This window comes from Panicum virgatum, chromosome 2K (genome assembly GCF_016808335.1).
Source record: "Panicum virgatum strain AP13 chromosome 2K, P.virgatum_v5, whole genome shotgun sequence".
NCBI lineage: Eukaryota > Viridiplantae > Streptophyta > Magnoliopsida > Poales > Poaceae > Panicum > Panicum virgatum.
Window position 1 is genome coordinate 60848403 of NC_053137.1, and position 19635 is coordinate 60868037.

General features: G+C 47.9%; 5 protein-coding genes across 5 annotated transcripts; 2 read left to right on the forward strand and 3 right to left on the reverse strand.

The window, feature by feature from the left end:
- The first annotated feature begins 249 nt into the window (after positions 1 to 249).
- Positions 250 to 2134, forward strand: LOC120691938 (scarecrow-like protein 23). Its single transcript, XM_039975144.1, has one exon. It carries the CDS (start codon positions 530 to 532, stop codon positions 1913 to 1915), a length of 1386 nt encoding a protein of 461 aa, XP_039831078.1. The 5' UTR covers positions 250 to 529; the 3' UTR covers positions 1916 to 2134.
- Positions 2135 to 3588: 1454 nt separating this feature from the next.
- On the forward strand, positions 3589 to 4368 carry LOC120691967 (cysteine-rich and transmembrane domain-containing protein WIH1-like). Its single transcript, XM_039975173.1, has 3 exons — positions 3589 to 3694; positions 3840 to 4029; positions 4137 to 4368. Exons 1-3 carry the CDS (start codon positions 3658 to 3660, stop codon positions 4180 to 4182), a joined length of 273 nt encoding a protein of 90 aa, XP_039831107.1. The 5' UTR covers positions 3589 to 3657; the 3' UTR covers positions 4183 to 4368.
- A 62-nt stretch (positions 4369 to 4430) lies between these two features.
- Positions 4431 to 9606, reverse strand: LOC120691914 (exocyst complex component EXO84C-like). Its single transcript, XM_039975120.1, has 7 exons — positions 9299 to 9606; positions 8624 to 8718; positions 7405 to 8443; positions 6276 to 6794; positions 5146 to 5334; positions 4939 to 5075; positions 4431 to 4845 (listed from the first exon to the last, which is right to left on the reverse strand). The coding sequence occupies exons 1-7, from the start codon at positions 9401 to 9403 to the stop codon at positions 4596 to 4598; spliced, it is 2334 nt and encodes a 777-aa protein (XP_039831054.1). The 5' UTR covers positions 9404 to 9606; the 3' UTR covers positions 4431 to 4595.
- A 3959-nt stretch (positions 9607 to 13565) lies between these two features.
- On the reverse strand, positions 13566 to 15124 carry LOC120691956 (cytochrome c6, chloroplastic-like). Its single transcript, XM_039975164.1, has 5 exons — positions 14776 to 15124; positions 14294 to 14382; positions 14159 to 14190; positions 14015 to 14078; positions 13566 to 13895 (listed from the first exon to the last, which is right to left on the reverse strand). The coding sequence occupies exons 1-5, from the start codon at positions 15008 to 15010 to the stop codon at positions 13755 to 13757; spliced, it is 561 nt and encodes a 186-aa protein (XP_039831098.1). The 5' UTR covers positions 15011 to 15124; the 3' UTR covers positions 13566 to 13754.
- Positions 15125 to 16333: 1209 nt separating this feature from the next.
- On the reverse strand, positions 16334 to 17333 carry LOC120696196. The gene has a single exon (XM_039979333.1). The coding sequence runs from the start codon at positions 17209 to 17211 to the stop codon at positions 16729 to 16731; it is 483 nt and encodes a 160-aa protein (XP_039835267.1). The 5' UTR covers positions 17212 to 17333; the 3' UTR covers positions 16334 to 16728.
- Between the last annotated feature and the right edge of the window lie 2302 nt (positions 17334 to 19635).

A 19635-nucleotide genomic window follows, 5' to 3' on the forward strand; every position in this document is an offset into this window, starting at 1 on the left:
ACAGCCTGTGCCTAACCAGAAACGTCAAACGTCCCACCGAGAGGCACTGGTATCCGAGGGGAGCTTTTGTCCGGCGCCCCGTCTCGCCCGCCGGTCGCCCCCCGTCGAATGATCACAGGCTTTACCAATCAATCCCGGCCGGACCCGAGCAAACCAACCCCCGTCGGCACCGCCGGCCGCACACGCACGCACACCCCGGCGGCCCGGCCCCCGTGATTTTCTTTAGAAAACCCCACTCCTCTCCCGTCCCCGGATGGAAATGGAGACGACCGGTCGCCTTGTCGCGGCCCGAGACCTTTGATTCCCCCTGCCTGGCCGCGCCAGCAACTGCCTGCAACCAGACAAGCAGACGGCCGCCCTGGCGCCCCCTTCCTTCCACGCTCGCGCTCGGCGCTCCCCACTCCCCAGTCACCAATGCGATCAGTGAGCCGTCCCCTCTCGGCTCTCGCTTGCCTCGCCACGGGTGACAACTGGCAGAGTGAGTCACTCGGCGGCCTTGCCCCGGAACGAATTATTGGCCGACGGCGCGATGCTCCAGGGCGTGTTGTCCCGCGCGCCCGCCACCGACTCGCCAGCAGCGGCAGCGATGAAGGCCAAGCGGGCGCCGGCGTCCCCCGACGATGAGGATGACGGGGAGGGCCGCCCGGCGCCGGGGAAGCGGCAGCAGCTGCTTGGGCTCGGCTCCGCCGCCGCGGCGGCGGCGGACGAGGAGGGCCCGGAGACGCGGGGTCTTCGGCTGCTAAGCCTCCTGCTCCGGTGCGCGGAGGCGGTGGCCATGGACCAGCTGACGGAGGCGCGGGAGCTGCTTCCCGAGATCGCCGAGCTGGCGTCGCCGTTCGGGTCCTCCCCGGAGCGCGTGGCGGCCTACTTCGGCGACGCGCTGTGCGCGCGCGTGCTCAGCTCCTACCTGGGCGCCTACTCGCCGCTCGCGCTCCGCCCGCTGGCGGCCGCGCAGAGCCGTCGCGTCGCGGGCGCGTTCCAGGCGTACAACGCGCTGTCGCCGCTCGTCAAGTTCTCGCACTTCACCGCCAACCAGGCCATCCTGCAGGCGCTCCACGGCGAGGACCGCCTCCACGTGGTCGACCTCGACATCATGCAGGGCCTGCAGTGGCCGGGCCTCTTCCACATCCTCGCCTCCCGCCCGCGCAAGCCGCGCTCGCTCCGGATCACCGGGCTCGGCGCCTCGCTCGACGTCCTCGAGGCCACGGGCCGCCGCCTCGCCGACTTCGCGGCCTCGCTCGGCCTGCCCTTCGAGTTCCACCCCATCGAGGGGAAGATCGGGCACGTCGCGGACGCCGCGGCGCTGCTCGGCCCGCGCCACCACCACCACCACCACCGCCACCACGAGGCCACCGTCGTGCACTGGATGCACCACTGCCTCTACGACGTGACGGGGTCGGACCTGGGCACGGTGCGGCTGCTCAGGAGCCTGCGCCCGAAGCTCATCACCATCGTGGAGCAGGACCTGGGCCACAGCGGCGACTTCCTCGGCCGGTTCGTGGAGGCGCTGCACTACTACTCGGCGCTGTTCGACGCGCTGGGCGACGGCGCCGGCGCCGGCGCGGCGGCGGAGGAGTCCGCCGAGCGCCACGCCGTGGAGCGGCAGCTGCTGGGCGCGGAGATACGGAACATCGTGGCCGTGGGCGGACCCAAGCGGACCGGGGAGGTGCGCGTGGAGCGGTGGGGCGACGAGCTGCGGCGCGCCGGGTTCCGGCCGGTGTCCCTGGCCGGGAGCCCCGCCACGCAGGCCAGGCTGCTCCTCGGCATGTACTCGTGGAAGGGGTACACGCTGGTGGAGGAGGACGCGTGCCTCAAGCTCGGCTGGAAGGACCTCTCCCTGCTCACCGCGTCGGCGTGGGAGCCGGCGGACGCCGCCGCCGCCCCCACGCCACGCCGCGGAAGCCAGGAGACGTAATTGCAAGCCAAGATTTTGCCGCAGCACCTAGATTGGCAACCATTCTCGATCACTTGTGCTGCTAATCTCGCAGCTCCTTCGTGGCCACTTCTGTTTCTTGTTGTCTCCCCTGTTCGTCTTCTTCTTGTGAGTAACTTGTGTTTGTGATATAAATCGTGTAGGATTCGGCATTCGTTCCATCTCCATGCTCAAATCAACATTCCATTTCAGATTCTACAATGATGCGGCTTCAGTTTCGGTCTGAATTTTGCAAAACGAACATATGCATTATCAGCACTTGGAGAGGTTGGTGATTGATAGAAAAAAGCTTGCCGTCACGGTCTGGTCCTGTGAATCTAGTAAACATCATCCATCGCCTTCCACAGTTCCGGGTGTCCCGGACTGTCAGTAAAGTAAAATAGAAGCTCAGCTCAGCCGCCGGCCGTCGGCCGTATGCCTGCAATAGCTTAATGAGTCAGTGACGATGACAAGTTACTGAAATGAAAATGACTGCTTCCACGTACGCACGGCGTGTTACGGCCTTACGGGTGCGCAACAGCTGTTCCTTCCTGGCTTTGGATATGGATAGCTCCATGTACATCCTTAGTGTAAATCTCATTTCTCGAGGAGTCAAACAAATCCAATTTTAACCGAATTTATACAAAATAATACTAATATATATATTACAATATAAATATGTTTAGATTAATTATGTAATAAATTTCTATACTACATCAATTCAAAGACACAAATGTTTGTAATTTTTTGTATAAATTTAGTCAAAATTAAAAGTGATTGACTTTTCAAGAAACGAGATTTACATTTTTCTTTTTGAGACGGAGGGAGTAAAACAAGTTGGAGTCTGCGCTTTTTGGATAGAGACGATCAAGGTCGCCTCACTTCACGGGTGGACAGGCGAGAAAAGAAAGATGCACGAGGAAAGAAAGACGATGCATGCTGCCTGGGCCTATATCTTCGACTAGCCCGTGAACTAGGCCCGGCCTATTTTTCGCGCATGAACTAGGCCCTTTTTCTTCTTGAAGGAGTAAACAAAAAAAAAGAAGAAAATCGATGGCCCAGTAATCAGAAAAATCAAAGGAATAATTCTAGAAAAAAATGAGCGTGATAGTGGCTGATCACACGAAATTGCATGCAGCCACACGAAATTTTACTCAGTTAATGAATTAGGAGTCGCCAGCCGGTCACGAAGCTCATCGGTGTTCGTACGTTCGTTCCCCGATTCTTCACGTTCAGTGTTCTTCGGTCCAGCATTCGACTTCAGCAAGCACGCGCGCGCGGTGCAGTTCTGTTCTTGGCATGGGGCATGCCCACGCGTACATCAACAGGCTGCATCCGAATTGATCTCCCAGATTGGCTACCAACAATCGCAGCAGGCGATTTCATTCGCAGTTCCAACTAGCCGCGCCACCGGCAGAAGGTCACGCGTGTGCCTGTTTCTTTTCTTCTAGCTGCCGCATCAGAGACTCTGCCGGGTTTCGTCTCAACCCAAGTGGCAAACCAATCGCAGCTAAGAGCCGACGCCATCGAGGCCGGCCGGCCGGCCGGCGCCCAGTTTCCCCCACTTTCTACTTCCTCTCGGGCGCCTATCACGTCGAAGCACACCGAACGCCTTGTCCGCATCGCTCGCTCTCGCCCTCTGCGTTTTCCTATATATACAAAAGACCCCCCCCCCCCCCCCCCCCCCCCCGGCGCACGAGCATCTGGTCCGATCCGACCTTGGTTTGCTGCGCCGTCGCGCGAGGATGAGCTACTACGGCCAGCAGCAGGCGCCCGTGACAGGTGGGTGATCCGCGCGCGAGCTCGGGAACTTTGGTTTCTTCCGTTGCCTCGCCTTGAATCCTTGATCGAACACAGGCCTGGGCGCAGCTGAACTGAACTGAGCGCGTGTTTTTTTTTTTCTGTTTCTGTGGCTTGGGCGAAGCAGCGTACCCGCCGCCGGGAGGCTACGCGGCGACGGCGCCCCCGCTGCCGGCGGGGCAGCCGTACGTGCAGCCGCCGCCGCCGGCGGGGTACCCCGGCAGCTTCACCGGCGCCATGATGAACCCGCCGCCGCCGCAGGTGGTGGCGCCGGCCCGGACGCGGAGCCGCGGCGACAAGGCCTTCTGGGAAGGATGGTAAGCTAAGCATCACGCCCTTTTCCTTATCCCACGACCACGAGATATATACGTTTTTTCAGTGACCCGCCGGCCGAACTGATTCGCTCGCCGCGTTGCTCTTGCAGCTGCGCGGCGCTTTGCTGCTGCTGCGTCCTGGACATGTGCTGCTAGCCCGGCGAAAGCACCAACACATCGGAGATTATGGAATGCTCTCCATCTGTAACAGAGTCCGTTTGTAATGCCTCGAGAATAACTAGTGTGTGATACCTGTCACGTTACTCGCGTACCATCAGCTTTATTATGTGGGCATGAGGTTTGTATTTCTGATGCATGTATGAAGGTCCAAGGTTATCGAGATTTTTTTCCTCATTCTTAAGAAAAGACAAAATTTCTATAACATAAACAGATAGGCAGCAAGATGCGATAATAACCACGATAATCCTGATAATTACCGCTGATGTTTCAAGGTTTTTTTTTTCTTGAGGGCAATGGTGTTTCCAGGTTCCAAGTTCCGATAGGTATACCAGATAATTAAACTGATGAAAAGGATGACCACATCTACAGGTACTACAATGTTTCAGCAACTAAGCTTCAGGATCAGTGAAGTAAACAGGGCTCTCAAGGTCATCATTGTTCGCAGAAGCGAACGAATCTTCAGACCCTGATGTTGATGGAGTTGCGATGCTCTCATCAGAATCGGATATCTCATCATGCAGAGCAACATGTGCTTCAGGTTCGGGCTCAGGCTCGGACTCGGATCCAGAGGTCCCCAGCATGAGCTTGTGAATTGCACCCTTGGCAGTTTCAAGAAACCACTCATCCTCAGGAAGTGCGCTGAAATGAATTTTTGTGGAAGAAGAAACATGATATTAAGCACTGGGCAAACAGATAGCCTAACATCATTGAAATGATACTGTAATCACGGACCTTTGTGGGTCAACATTCCTTGCTGAGAAAGCAGCAATCGCTCTGGTTATGATTGTTGACACAAGCTGCTGAACTGGTCTGTGTGGAAAACGCCCGCAGACAGCAATCTCAACAATGAAGTGCATATCCAGAATAAGCTGCAAGGAGCAAAGGATTGTTAACTTCAATATTTGCATCGAAGTAACATAACCATTCAGGAAAATGTACCTGCTGCAGCCCTGAAGGCTGGAGTTGGACAGACCAGTCCTCAAAAACATCCCATAATTCTTGCTCATTGGAGAGCCACATGACAACAGTTTCAGTTAGCCTTGAGAGTAAGACCTTCTGTATCTTATCTTTTCCCAGGAGAACATCACCTGCAACACTAGCTAGCTGCTGCAATCTTCCAAACAACGCCTGGAAGAACAACAATAGATAGGTGAGACAACTTTGTTTGGATGGCCAACTTTCAAATTTGTTGGTGTTTGGATAATCACTTTAAAACTCTAAACCAAGTTGGACATATTGATGCATTTCAATAACAGAATAAAGGAGTTGAAAGTGAGAAATAGTCATTGAATAACAGAATTCTTTTAACTTTAATCAGATTTGCCAAACATAATGTTGGGAAAAAAACCATACATATTTTTCCACAACAGAATAAGCACCACACAGCAAAACAACCACAAATTGATAATTACAAGCTCAATGATAATGTAAACATCACTGCTGTTCCCTCTTAAGTTACAGATTTTGCACCCATGGGACCCAAATGCAATACTCTAAAAAAGATATGTAGTATATTTAACTGGCATAATTTCCTTAAGAAGTGTATATCTCTATCCTTACACCTTGCCCTTCCCTACCCTTCAACATCACAGACAATCTGAAACTCTGGGACTCCCATGCATTCATTTAACAACAGTTGCTCAGCAACTGATAAACACAAATAAACACATTATGCTTATGCATAAAGGCACACATTACAACATCCAATCTAAAATATAAGTCGTTTTAATATCTGCGTTGGTCAAATTTTTTTAGTTTTGAGCAGAAATATATGTGATTAGTAGATTGACTACATAATATGGATGTTTCTCGATCCATCATGAAAATACCTTCATAGTACATATTTTAAACAACATATTTTCATAGAAATTGGCCACCGAATCTTGGAGACTATGTCATCTCCTAAACTGATTTATATTTTGGACCAAAAGGAGTACAAAGTAATGTCATGTAGCATCTATAACACAGAAATATAAAACAATTTTTCAGAAAGATAAGAAAAAGTCACTCCTATCAGGATCATATATAAACATATGATATTAAATCACTGAGATGCAATACAAAATCACCTGGAAGGGCAGTGAAGGCAAGGGGTCAGCATCAAACAAAAGATCATCAGTCTTCCGCTCCATGTACATTCTAGCATCCAATCGTGACTTCCCTTCCAAGTAAATAAATGATAAGACATACTGTCGGCAAAAGTGATCTCTTAGTTTGTCTAATGAATGTTGCAAATGACGTTTCCACTCTTTGTATTCAATGGAATATATGGAACCAGAACCAAGGCCTTCACTTGATCCACCAGCACCTTTCTTTTCAGTTTGCATATCAAAGAACTTGGATACAGCAGCTGGCAATAACTCATCTGCTATAGTGTATGCCGCTCCAATTAGTGTAAGTTGCTGCGCATCACTTTCAGCTTTAAATTCAACAGGCTCTTTTGACTCCAGTAGAGTATCATCTTCAGAAGGTCCAGGCAAAACTTTGATCAGTGTTTCTACATATCTATCAAAAAGTTGGAGGAATTTATTAAGAATTGCTCCACCAAAGTGAACTATAGTCATTGGGGTGACTTGATCCAAAATATCCTGTATGGAGGACAAGCAAATATATCAACCACTTCAAATTATCAGATAGCAGGTGAAGTACATAGATTCGCGGAACAAGTAAATGAATTGTGCAGTATTGCATTCTATTTGCTCCGGTTAAAGATTACTCTATTCACATTCCGAAAAAAAAAATAGAACATGAATGCACAAACAGTAAATTGATTACAGTAACTTGGTATCTACCCAAGCTCATTGCTACATAAAGCGAAGCAAATGTGTTACATCTACTTGTCCTAGATATGTTTATGAAGGGAGGTATTCTTCAGTGCATGGCTGCCTGTGTCAAGTAACTATCATATGCAGAGAATGTGGGCTGACTGCTAGCAAAGCATCAAAAGATTTCAGTAAATTTTCCATGACATTTGGCAAATTTGTCAGCAACTGATCGACTTATAGCAATGCTCGAATGCTCAATGAGGTTAAAATCGAATGTCTTTAGAAAGGAGCAAAAGACTAGCAGGCCAAATCAAATTGCACAATCCAACATAACAGAAAGTTGAATTTCCAGACATGTTAAACAAAAGGTTGGATTAAGGCTAGTCCACTGAAAAAAATATCACAAGATAAGCATCAACAAAGAAGAACTCACATTGACAACAGACATGAACTTCTTTCCACTGCTTGTAAGCATAATGTTTGGGGCAACTGCACCAGAAAGCGGTGATCCTTCTTGAGGGGTGAGAAGCAGAATATCATCATTACTTGCTGCCTCCACAATCTTTCTTCTCACCCTTCTAAAATTCAGTTCAAGAACTTCTTCGATATAAGGCCGCAATAGCACCATAAGTAATTTTGAGACCTTCAGCCCATAAGATTCTAGAAAAGAGCAATGAGAGAGACTAGTTTGGATGCATATGCAAGCAGCGCGAAGGGCAGAAACACTCTCAGGCAAAGGAGAATTTTCTTTAACCAAACGTGCAAATGTTTCAATTTCATATTCAGCCCATTGGATGATCCGGTTCATATTCATGGGGCTATCTCCAAATAGTGTATTAGTTTCTTTCGCTGCTTTTGCAATAGCTGTGAAAACAATCTGTGACAATGATGCAGCGTAAGTTTCTGTGTAGATTGAACATGAGGGGAGAAATGCCTCAACATTTTTCTGAAGGTGTGAACCGTAAGCTTTTAGAAGTAATTGATGGGCTAAAGAACTTTTGCCTATCTTTACTAAACCAGCCAAAGACTTCCTTAGTTCAGTTATAGGCAAAGATGGCTGTTCAGACCACCTGACAAGCTGATCCTCAAGAATTGCTTTCCTTTTAAACAGTGCTGTCTTAAAGGCAGAAAGTTCTGCATTTGATTCTTTGCTAGATTCATCTGTAACCAAATATTTCTTCTCTTCAACTTCCAGAGCAAGCAACGCTTCCTCCATTTTGTGCTCCGCAAGCAAAGCATCTAACTTATCAAGAAAAATAGCTTTGGGGTCCTGGGTATCATCAGACAAAATTTCATCCAGTTCAGTTTGAAAATCCTTTTCTTTCACATCTTCTTCCTTGTTAGATTTGAACCAGACATCAAGCTCACGGCACACGCCACTCATTAGGTCTTGCACAAGAATCCCTTGGGCAGACACATGCTTCTGGAGCTCAATTAACTCTTGCTCTGCTTCAACAACCTCCTCTGATATTCTGTGCAAATAGCGAAAAGGAGGGAAAATATTGAATAGGAAAATGATTTAAAAAGTGAAAATGAGTGTGTGGACTGGAATTTTCAGGTATAAGCAAAGGAAAATAACATATTCTGAATTTCCATTTGTTTCATTTATTTTCATAGCATAAGGGATCAGCCATAAATTCTGGGATAATTACCTGAGAAAAGCCAGGTACTTTGACTGCATATTTCCACTCAGATTTTCAATAGCATCCTTCAACTCTAACAACTCAGAACAAATTTTCCTGATACCCTGCAAGTACAACAACCATGCTGTTCATTACCATCACAATACCAACGAAAACTTTTTAGAAACCGCCAGAGTCTCTACTCCTTTCCGATTCCAAAAGACAAGGATGCACTAATACAGGCAACACTAAACCCTTCCTTCAATCCCAGTTAAAATTTGTCAAGTTATGCCAGATTTTACTTGCAGTTCTTAGTGCAAGAAGCAGCTAGTACTTCTGTTTGGTTGTGCTTCTAGTCTTGGTGCATCAAAGTTCAGTGAGACCATGAGCTACAGAAAACCAGAACACAAATTTCAAGAATCACAGATCAGAACTAATAAGACCAGCTCTTTCCCAAGCAAAGGGGGAAATTTCTAAGGCCAAATGCAGGATAGATTATCTCCCTACGCGAGATTACCCCTCACAAGAACATCAAACCACCTCTAGATCCAAAATTGCGAAATTTCACGCACAAAGGGGGCCGCGCCCCACAGAAACGAAAGAAGCAAGAACTCGCTCGGCACAAGGAGTAAAATTCCCCACTATGCGCTGACCGGAATGTAAGAGAAGAGCTGAAGAGCAGAGCAAGGTAAGGAAAAATCCGACCTTCTCGGTCTGGGACTGGTAGGTCGCGTTGATGGAGGACTGTGGGGTGATCCACTCGTGGCCCGGGAACTCCTCCTCCAGCTCCTCCCCGCTGCTGCTCTCCATCCTGCACCTCCGCGCAACCTCAGAAGCCCAGTGCAGGGTCGATGCTGGGAAGGAGAGATCTCTTGGCGTGCGGCGAGACCGGACTGAATGGTGAGAAGACAAAGGCGGCGGCGCTGGTGGAGGAGTGCTGGAAGTGGAGTGGAGTGCCGTCACGGGTAGCCACCCACCGGCAGCAACCGGGGGGCTACCATCCAGGGGTTTTTCTGCCTTGGCGTGTCCGGCGCTAGGTGAGAAAATGCAGCCCGTCGGCGACTCGGCATGACTTCCACCACTCTTTCCTGCAATGCAATATAGTTCAATCTTTCCATTAAAAATCCGGGCAATTTTTCATCCAAACTGGCCACCACAGTCCATAGCTATTTGTACTTTCTTTATTTTGTATAACTAATTACTTATGGTGTTCTAGAATTACAAAATTAATATTAGAATAAAAATACAATGACTCGATACCGATGATAATTTCTTACAGTAAAGGATGATGTTATATATGCTTCAAATGTGCCTTCTTTTGTCGTATGATGTGATTTTAGTTCTTCTAATGTCTACTTTGAGAAGTATAGTTAATATGTAAATACATCTTGAAAAAACATTAACAAGTTGCTACTCTTCGAACTTCTTTCTATTATCGTTGACATCAAGTACCAATATCTTCATAGTTCTGCATTATTAAGTGATGAGGAACTTATTTGCTATGTATTTTTGTTTAGATTTGCAAAGGTCCTGTATTTACATAACCTTCGTTATAAACTTCCTTAATTATTTTCCACATTAATATCTTTTAGCTTCCATTGAAAATATGAATCCTGTCTAAAAGAAATAAATTCCAAGTGACTATATTGAAAGATTATGTTAGGAATTTTCTCAAAATTTACAGAAATACTATTATACAGCGCAAAGTGATGGAGACTATAAAGTGGATCCGATAAGAAAATCCTAAATTCGAGATGCTAAGCTTTGAAAGTTACCTGTGGATTTAGAGATCCGCGGCATGATGGCAAATATCGCAGTGTGGCAGCGGAGTTTGAATCGTGAGCCGGAGGGGGGATGGTGGCGCTGCCTTGTTCGTTCTCTTTGTACCTAGTAGCTTGATTTCCTAGAACTAGCAGCGACTACACGGTGAAATTCTGAATCAAGAGGAATCAGTATCCGGAAGGCGATGATAGTGGTGCTAACGACTTCTTTGTTAACTCTTCTTGCACGGAGGAAGGTCTTGGTGAAGAGGATTCGTCGGTCGATTGGATCTGAATGAAAGAGGAGTGGGGAATTTGGGAAGAGGGGGGCGGGGGGAGGGGGGCTGAGGGTATCGAATGGCAAGACAGGCGAGATTTTTTATATATAGAAGAAACATAGGTGGATTTTCATTTTGGTCTCATGCAAAATCGGCCCTACCCCATCCAGCCAGTCCCATGGGTAGCCCGCACCAAGGTGGATTTTTTTTTTGACAATCACCTCTGATCAGTTTTACTTTTATATAAAACAGCGCACACGCTCCGGCTTCATTCTCGGTTTTTTGTGCCAGGGTAAGGCTCTTATAGATTTTTAATTTTTTTGTGTACATCTGTAATAGCACATTCTGAAGTTTTTTTTTTAGAAATGGGGATTACCTCAATTCCATTTTGTGATCAAAATAGGGAAGATGTTGGAATGCCTACAGCAGCAAAAAGGTAAAGAGGGAGAATATAACGAAGATGAAAACGGAATACTTCCACCAGTGGGTGGATGCAATCTTGAGTTCTTGACCCCCTCCGTTGTAAACGGGATAGAATGCGATGGGCTGGGCCGTGCCTGGCCCAAAAGGTACCCATGATTATTTTTAATAGTAATTTGGTTTAACCAACGAAGTATGCTTTTGAGGTTTGTGTGAATGTTCAATGAAAACAGCTACAGGGGAACTTCAAATAAGCATTTTCAATTAATGATATCAGAGGAGTTGAGGGATCCGAGGGTTCGTCGGCAGCCGAGGGAAGCGAAGGGGCTCTCGGAAAAAAGTGGATCTTGCCTCGCGCTGACTCTGGCGATGGCACCCTACAACGCTGTCACGGCTCCTCTGACTGCCCTTCACGGTTCTGCCGCCGCCGGAGTTCGACGTCGGAAGTCCAGCCGGAGACGAGGATGGCTGGCAGCAAGGATCTCTTCGCATCCAGGGGTAACACGACCGTCGATGGCCGGCTTCCTCCCTCTCCTCCTCATCAACGTCGTTCACGGCTCGTCGTCACGCCATTGAGGAGGCTTGTCCCGTGGCGGTAGAGCGGTGCTCGGGAGGACGCCGGCGCTCTGCGTGGATCGGCCCGATTACGGTCCGTGGCGGCTACAGGTGAGCGTGCTTCGGCTCTGTGGCGGCAGATGGAGGGCCGCCGACTTTGGCAGCAGCCAACAAAGTTTGGTGACAGTCATGGTGTCTAGGTCCTCAGGTGAAAGCCATGATCGGTCTTGACCAGTGCCGGCGACGACGGAGCCCTGGTGCATCGTTCTCCTTGTTGAAGGCGTTGCAGTGAGGATCTTGACTCTGGTATTTTTTTAGATGAAAATCGAAGAGCCGAAACAGGTTCGGATGGTAGTGGCATCTTTGGTGATGCTTTCCTCTTGAGGTGTTTTTTTGGAGTCCTTGGGATGACGGTACCCAATCAGCTCGGTGGGATGGCGGTGCACAGATTGTTTCATGCACTTGATTGGATTGCTCGTTTGCATGGTAGAGATTTACTAAGTGGAGTTTCTACGCGACAAGAGAACAACAGAAAACAAGTGTCCGACAAGAAGAATCATCATAACTTATAAAATTTCTAAAAAATGGTAAATGTGAGGGATTAGTTGCTACACAAAACTTGTTGCTAGGTGGAAGCAAGAGCATGTAAAAAGTGTGAAGCTTAGTCTCTTCAGCTTTCTTTCTTAATAGCTTTCTTTCCTATTTTTCTTTGTTCCTGGTGTTGAGGCGTCAAGTCTAAGTACTCATGTATCTTCAGGTTAGGTGGCCGGATTTGTTTTTTTTTTTGTGATCGTAGACATTCACTCGTAAATGTTCTTAGACTAGATAATTTTCGTAATCTAAAAAGGGAGGTCATGAAATGAATAGATTTTGATCAATACTCTTGTGGCAGACAGTGAAAGCCTCTCTAATTGAAAGCAGCTAGTAAAGCCCAATTCGAAACAGAATAGATCCAATAAGCATCAAACTCATTTTGTTATGGCCCATGGGCCAACCGCCAATATATCGCCTCATTTTAGGAAAAAGTCCTTTTTGCCTCTCTGAACTTTGGGCCGAGTCCGTTTTTCTTCCCTGAACTTTGAAATCCCTCCTCGAACTCCCGAAACCGGTTGCACGACCTCCTTGAGCGGGTTTGAGGGTGGTTTTACCATTTTTCTTTTATGTTTATTTTAATTGAATCTTTGAAAAATTATAGCAAATCACAAAAAAAATCATAAAATAGAAAATCAAATTTTGTTGGACTCCACATGAGTAGATATACACAGTGAATATATTATATGGTATACTTTAGTACAATTTTTTTGCTATATCTTTAGATATATACTTTTCTATAATTAGTTTATAGCTACAATTTCCGTCATCCAATTATTGTGAAATTTTTTATGGTGGGCTAATAATTATATCATTGAGCTGTACTAAAAATTTTATGATTATTGGATCATGTATGATTGAATTATAAATTTATCTAGTTTTATCTATAGATTCGTCTAGATTTTTCTATAGATTTATCTTGTTTAAATAGATAAATCTATAACTCAGTCAAACTTTATCCAATAATCATAAAACTTTTACTACAACTCCATAATATAACGATTAGTCCGCCATAAAAATTTCACCATAATTGGACGATGAAAACTGTAGATATAAATCAATTACAGAAAAGTATATATCTAAAGACATAGCAAAAAAAATTGTACTAAAGTATACCATATAATCTTGTAGCATACACCAACCCTAGGTCACGGATCAACAATAACCTTACCCAGCAGGTAGAAACTCTAAACCTCTGAAAAGATCATGGGTTTTGTTCAAAAAAAAAACAGATCATGGGCATACAGATTTCACAAGTAGGCCTTCTGGGTTTGTTGACCTGTGACTCTGTGAGTTCGTGACTAGCCAAAATTGAGCCCCAACTGAACACTGAACTTGGTTCGGTCAGGGGTCACTTGCTCGCCATCGTTGGGCAACAAACTGGTTCTAACGCTCGAGCTAGATTTCAGAAGTTTCAGAATACAGAGGAGCCTGAAGGTCACAGGTTCGGAAGTTCAGAGAATCTGACAAGTAAAGGCTACAAGTTCAGAAGTCCTAGACAAATCAACACTGTCTTCCCGTCACGCTAGTCATCTGATCAATACAAACATCAATCATTCAATCTCCATCACCTTCGATCTTTGGCCACCCGTTTTCGGCTTGCGACTTGACAAACGAAGCTAGGAGCTTGATGTCATCCTCAGATAGCCGGGGGCCGAAGGTGCACTGTCCTCTTGGGGTGCATTTCTCTCCAAAGCCCTAACAGAAAACAAACATGCAACTATTACAGTACATTTTTTTCTTTTTCTCCAAAACAAGTAGCTACAGTTTAGTAACGGAAGAACACAAAGATGGTCACTTCAGGAGGTTGAACTCACCGGCATCCTCCCCTTCCCGTAGTATGTGATGCTATACAGTTCCTCCTCTGTGGCGACTCCATTCCTGCAGGTTTGCCTCCGTTGCGTCAGTAACAGTGAGCAGTGAGAACACGCGCATTCTTCAGTTTGCATATGACAGGTTACCTCTCGAGATCCTTCAGGAAAAGAGTGGCTCCCTGGCATTATCAACCAGCATGTTAAGAACAAACGATAATCAAAACATATATAATGGATCTGTGCTCCACTGCTCCACACAAGGATTTCGGCGCAGCAACTCACTGGCTGCAGGATGTTTCCTCCCATGTCGTGGCATCCGATGCAGGCCTTCCGGAACAACGCCGTGCCTTCTGAAACTGGTTGGGCAAATGCTGTCCAATTGGGGAAAGTTAAAGGAAAAACACCCGTCAGCCTGAATTCCAACTACTACGAACATCCTATATAATACTATGCATTATCCTAGATTCAGTTTTCTTTCTGCTCCTTGATTAGGAGAGCAAGTTTCAGTATGGGGCACAGTTTTGCTGGTATGCCTGCAGAGTCAGTACTTGCGTTCTCCAGTTAATTCCATAGAAATTACGTTAACAATCAAACCTCAAATGCCAGAACAGCGTATTAGGGTGTCCAAATTACAATAAGCCATCAGTAGCAGCAACGATTTCCCATGTAAACGACGCAATGTAGCTGACACCGGCGACAATAACAACTTGAAGGTTTGCGCATCGCAGTTCGCACAACAATCAACAAGCAAGGATTCGACAAACCTGGAGAGATACCAGCAGGTAGTCCAGGGGGCGAAGCTGCAAGGAGGAGCGCCGCAGCCAAAAGTGGCGCGGCCGCGCGCTCCGCCACGGCTGCAGCGACGGCGGAATGGCGCGCCTGCTTCAGACTGGCGCAGCAGTACGCCGAGGCCGCCCTCGCCCGAGGAACGGAGGAAAAAGCCGAGCAGGCGGAGTGAGACGGTAGCGGGGGCCGCGCGGCTGAAGGAAGCCCGTACATCGCGCGTGGCGCGGGCCCGGCGTCCTTCGCCGTCGGCGGCGCAGTGGACGAGGAAGACGAAGCTGCCGATGGGTAAAGGTTGGCTCAAGTGGACGCCACGTGGTCTTTAGGATCTGCAGGTGGGAACTGTGTGAGTTGGGCCATACGCCTAAATGACCCGGCTTCATCAAGTCCTGGGCCCATAATTGGCCGAGGTCCAAAACGAATTAAACCTCCAGGTTCTATCCAGATTTGCACAATAAACATCTTCATAAGTCATCAAAACAAAGACACCAGCGAACTGATCATAGATCAGTTGGTTAGGTCCATTGTGGTGGAACCTATCCACCCGGGTTCAAATCCTCGACTTAGCACTGGTGCTCGCACTTTTCTGGATTTATTTCAGGATTTTCCGACGTTATGCATTAAGTGGTAAGCGACGTCCTGACTTCAATAGAAGCTCTCACAAAGGGATTGTACCAAACCAAAAAAACAAAGAAATTGAATTTGAATGACAGGTCACGGCCTCAAGCAAAATAGAGTAGGCATCATAATGCTAGTACACGGGGGCGCAACTGGATTGAGAATCAAGCAAAAACTATGAATTGGCATAAACAAGGATCTTATACATCGCCATCATCCAACAACACGAGACAATACAAAAGAGGAAGTATGATTGGTTAAATATCCACATGTCAATTAGACAATCACATCAGACCAAGACATATTGACATATATGATACATGTGGTGATAGACTCATAGTCTTTAATCAGCAGATTAAAAAATATAGGCTTGTATAGAATTTGAATTCTACAAAATGAATCATACACATCCTAAACAAGTCTAGTGTGAATTGCATTAGTTCGATTACTTTATATAGTATAGCAATAGGAAACTCATCCATTCATCACGCTACTACCGTGTTTGTTGTTTGTGTTTACTGAACAGCTGATGTACTTGCTTCAGACTTCTTCACAACTAATCAACAGTTCACAGTGATGTTGAGCCCTGTTATGACACTAAAATGAAGCCTGTGCTACAAACCGCAACCAACCTGCCACCATGTCAGGGACACTGAACATAGCTAATGCTTATATAGAACATACGACTCCAAATTACAGGTAAGAATAACGCTGTCATGCTAGTACATGAACAGCTAATGCAAATGCAAGTGTGCAACATCCCCTTTTCCTGTCACAGAATTGCCCTTTCAGCAGTCTTAAGTAGCAAAATTAACACCCCTTCTCCATCTCTCAACAGTTTTAATCACGGCCTCATTTTCTAGTCATTAAAGAATATCAAAAACCACACAATGAATCCCAAACAATTCATGTGCAAACATCTGAATAAACATGATATTGCGTATACTAATTAATACGGACTACAGCATTGTGCAAACTTTGCTTGAAGTTGCTTTACACTGTTCTGAATCCATGCAAGCAAATTGCAATTCATGACGTCTTTCCAAGAATACAACTGGATACTCAAGATCATACCATGAAAGCCATGCAGATGCCAAAATACATGCATCTTTTTAGAGTCCAATCCAGCTGCATCTCTAATATTGCATTCAGAGTAATAATCTCTAATGTACAATTTTGTATACAGAATTGGTTGGGGCTAATGTTCCATAACAAGATTACATTCTACAAAGTATGTGAACTACACGTAGAAAAACGCGTTTGATCATCAAAGGGAATCGCTGTACGCCTGTACCGGATGAGATTGCCCACATAGATCAGGGCTCCTGATGTGCCTCGAGGCAGATGGAGAGGTCGATCCGCGCGCGCTGGCACTGCGTGCGCTTGAGCTCGGTGCCGGCACTGCCGCAGAGGGTGCGGACGGCCTCGATCTCATCGGGGCAGCACGCGGTCACGACGCACTCCGCCAGCGCCCGGTTGAGGTGCCAGCACAGCACCTCTGGCTGCAGCGGCCCGCGGGCGGCGCGGCGGCGGCACTCGGCGAGCGCCCGCTGCGTCGAGGCGCAAGGCCCCGGGACGGGCAGCGCCGTCGAGGCGTCTGGGTCGGACTCGCGGTCTCGTCGTCTCCCGCCGCTGCCGCCGGTCATGGAGTTCCGTGGGAAAATCGGCGGCGCTGTTCGGTCCCGGCGTGATCTCTTTTCCTCTGGACTCTTGAGAATTCGACAGCGATCTCCAGTAAAGTTTGTCAGAGGCCCGATAAAACGATGGGATCGGCCCACGAAAATTTCTAATAAGCCCATTCAACGATGGATCGGCCCATGAAGAACGAGGTTCGGGTTGGGCCATGTCCAAATCCAAGTATGGTGACATCTCTTTTTCAGAGAACAGCATGCAGAATCTTTTCAAAAAAAGAAAAGAAAAAAAAGAACAGCATGCAGATGTGGCAAACGACAAATTTCTCCGGTGTATGTGGTCACTTTCTTGCCATCGATACCCATCAAAAGAAACCATATACCGGGTGTTGCATCTACATCACCTGACACGTACTACCCTCACCGCTGAGACGTCCGCCAGGCAACATGATTTGGTGTCAGCCACAGCAAGGGGAGGACCGACTCAGGGCTCAGGCAGTCAGTCTAAACTCGGGCAAGTAAGTAAAAAAAAAAACAAAATCCTCCCTGCAGCCAGCAACTCTTGCTGCTTGCCCGAGATCGGCAGCACCACACCCGCGCCGGGCACTGTGGCGCGTCCCGTCGATGCGCGGCGCCGGCACAGCCTGTGCCTGTGCCTGTGCCTAACCAGAAACGTCAAACGTCCCCCCCAGGCGAGCGGCACTGGTATCCGAGGAACCGGATCCGCTGCAGTTACCTCCCCTGCAGTTGAGTCACTGCGTGTGGGCCCTGCACGCGGGCCCCACGCGTGCAGGCCCCACACGCAGTGACTCAACTGCACGGCGGCCAACTGCAGCGGAGCCTCGTCCGGTATCCGAGGGGGAGCTTTTGTCCGGCGCCCCGTCTCGCTCGCCGGTAGCCCCCCGTCGAATGATCACAGGCTTTACCAATCAATCCCGGCCGGACCCGGAGGCCGGAGCCGAGCAAACCAACCCCCGTCGGCACCGCCGGCCGAACACGCACGCACACGGCACACCCCGGCGGCCCGGCCCCCGTGATTTTCTTTAGAAAACCCCACGCCTCTCCCGTCCGGATGGAGACGATCCAGGGGGGGTGCAGGGGGTGCTGGAGCCCCCCATACCACCTTGGCTTCCATGGAAGCCCCTCCAATTGTCTTTCATGGAAGCCCCCCCTATAAATTTTGAGGAGGAAGAAGAAGAAATGAGAGGAGGGAGGAGGAGGAAGGAAAGGAGAGCCCCCGCTAGCTCTAGACCCTGGCTCCACCAAACCGTATAGGATTCGGCATTGGTTCCATCTCCATGCTCAAATCAACATTCCACTTCAGATTCTACAATGAATACTGCCTCAGTTTCAGTCTGAATTTTGCAAAACGAGCATATGCATCATCAGCAGGTCGCGGAGTTTTGTTAGCTTGGAGAGGTTGGTGATGGATAGAAAAAGCTTGCCGTCACGGTCTGGTCATGTGAATCTACTAGTTCGAGTAAACATCATCCATCGCCTTCCATAGTTCCGGGTGTCCCGGGCTGTCAGTAAAATAGAAGCTCAGCTCAGCCGCCGGCCGTCTGTCTGCAATAGCTTAACGAGTCAGTAACACGCCCCTGTGACGACAAGTTACTGATACGAAAATGACTGCTTGCACGTGCGCGGGCGCGTGTTACGGGTGCGCAACAGCTGTTCCTTCCTGGCTTTGGATATGGATAGCTCGATGTAAAACAAGTTGGGGTGTGCGCTTTTTGGATGGAGACGATGAAGGTCGCCTCACCTCACGGGTGGACAGGCAAGAAAAGATGCACGAGGAAAGAAAGACGATAAGCTGACTGGGCCTAAATCCTCGACTAGCCAGTGAACACTTGGGACCGGTCTGCCCACCGGCCCGGCCCGGCCTACCTTTCACGCATGAACTAGGCCCCTTTTTCTTCTTGAAGGAGGAAACGAAAAAAAATCGATGGCCCAGTAATCAGAAAAATCAAAGTAATAAAACTAGAAAAAAGAGTAATAGTGGCTCATCAACAAGAAACCACTGCTCATTAAGTTGCATGCAGCCTGTCAGCACCCGTTCCCCAACAGCTGCTGATGAAGGTGGGCCTCGTCCATCTTGGCCCAGGAAGCCCAGCTAGCGTGTGACAGGCCCTGAGTGGGTGAATGTGTTTGCATGCACAAAATCAGGCTGAGCCCATGCCCATGTACGAGTATACTTAATAAGGGAGAGGAGGAAGGAGAGCATCAGGAATTGTAATTCCGACTCAATCAGTCCTCGTCCCTTCCTCGCCACTGCTTCTTCTCCGATCCCGATCCCAATTCTGCTTCTCCTCCTTTCCCCCGCTACCTTGCTGCCCTCACATTTGGTAACAGATTCATTCAATCCCCAACACGCCTCCTCCTTCTCCTCCTCCTAATCCACATGTGCCTCGTGCTAAATCTGTGTATACTAGGGGTTCGAGTGGGGGTAAAATGCCTAAGCTGAACTTTCCAAATTTTGATGGAGATAACCCTAAGCTTTGGATTTCTATATGTGTTGATTACTTTGAGCTATGCAACATTGATCAGGACATGTCGATTCGCATTGCTACCATGCACTTCACAGTTTCGGCT

Bases quoted from the DNA above. Each gene is read 5' to 3' on its own strand.
- LOC120691938 (XM_039975144.1), top strand. From the start codon at position 530: ATGCTCCAGGGCGTGTTGTCCCGCGCGCCCGCCACCGACTCGCCAGCA.
- LOC120691914 (XM_039975120.1), bottom strand. From the start codon at position 9,403: ATGGAGAGCAGCAGCGGGGAGGAGCTGGAGGAGGAGTTCCCGGGCCAC. The intron at 6,795-7,404 runs GTGAGTTCTTCT...TCCTCCATACAG, and splicing joins AGTTCATGTCTGTTGTCAAT to GATATTTTGGATCAAGTCAC. The intron at 4,846-4,938 runs GTCCGTGATTAC...AATTCATTTCAG, and splicing joins AGGAATGTTGACCCACAAAG to CGCACTTCCTGAGGATGAGT.
- LOC120691956 (XM_039975164.1), bottom strand. From the start codon at position 15,010: ATGTACGGGCTTCCTTCAGCCGCGCGGCCCCCGCTACCGTCTCACTCC. The intron at 14,191-14,293 runs GTGAGTTGCTGC...TGATAATGCCAG, and splicing joins GAGGAAACATCCTGCAGCCA to GGAGCCACTCTTTTCCTGAA. The intron at 13,896-14,014 runs GTGAGTTCAACC...GTTTTCTGTTAG, and splicing joins ACGGGAAGGGGAGGATGCCG to GGCTTTGGAGAGAAATGCAC.
- LOC120696196 (XM_039979333.1), bottom strand. From the start codon at position 17,211: ATGGGCTTATTAGAAATTTTCGTGGGCCGATCCCATCGTTTTATCGGG.
- LOC120691967 (XM_039975173.1), top strand. From the start codon at position 3,658: ATGAGCTACTACGGCCAGCAGCAGGCGCCCGTGACAG. The intron at 3,695-3,839 runs GTGGGTGATCCG...TGGGCGAAGCAG, and splicing joins GCAGCAGGCGCCCGTGACAG to CGTACCCGCCGCCGGGAGGC. The intron at 4,030-4,136 runs GTAAGCTAAGCA...TTGCTCTTGCAG, and splicing joins AAGGCCTTCTGGGAAGGATG to CTGCGCGGCGCTTTGCTGCT.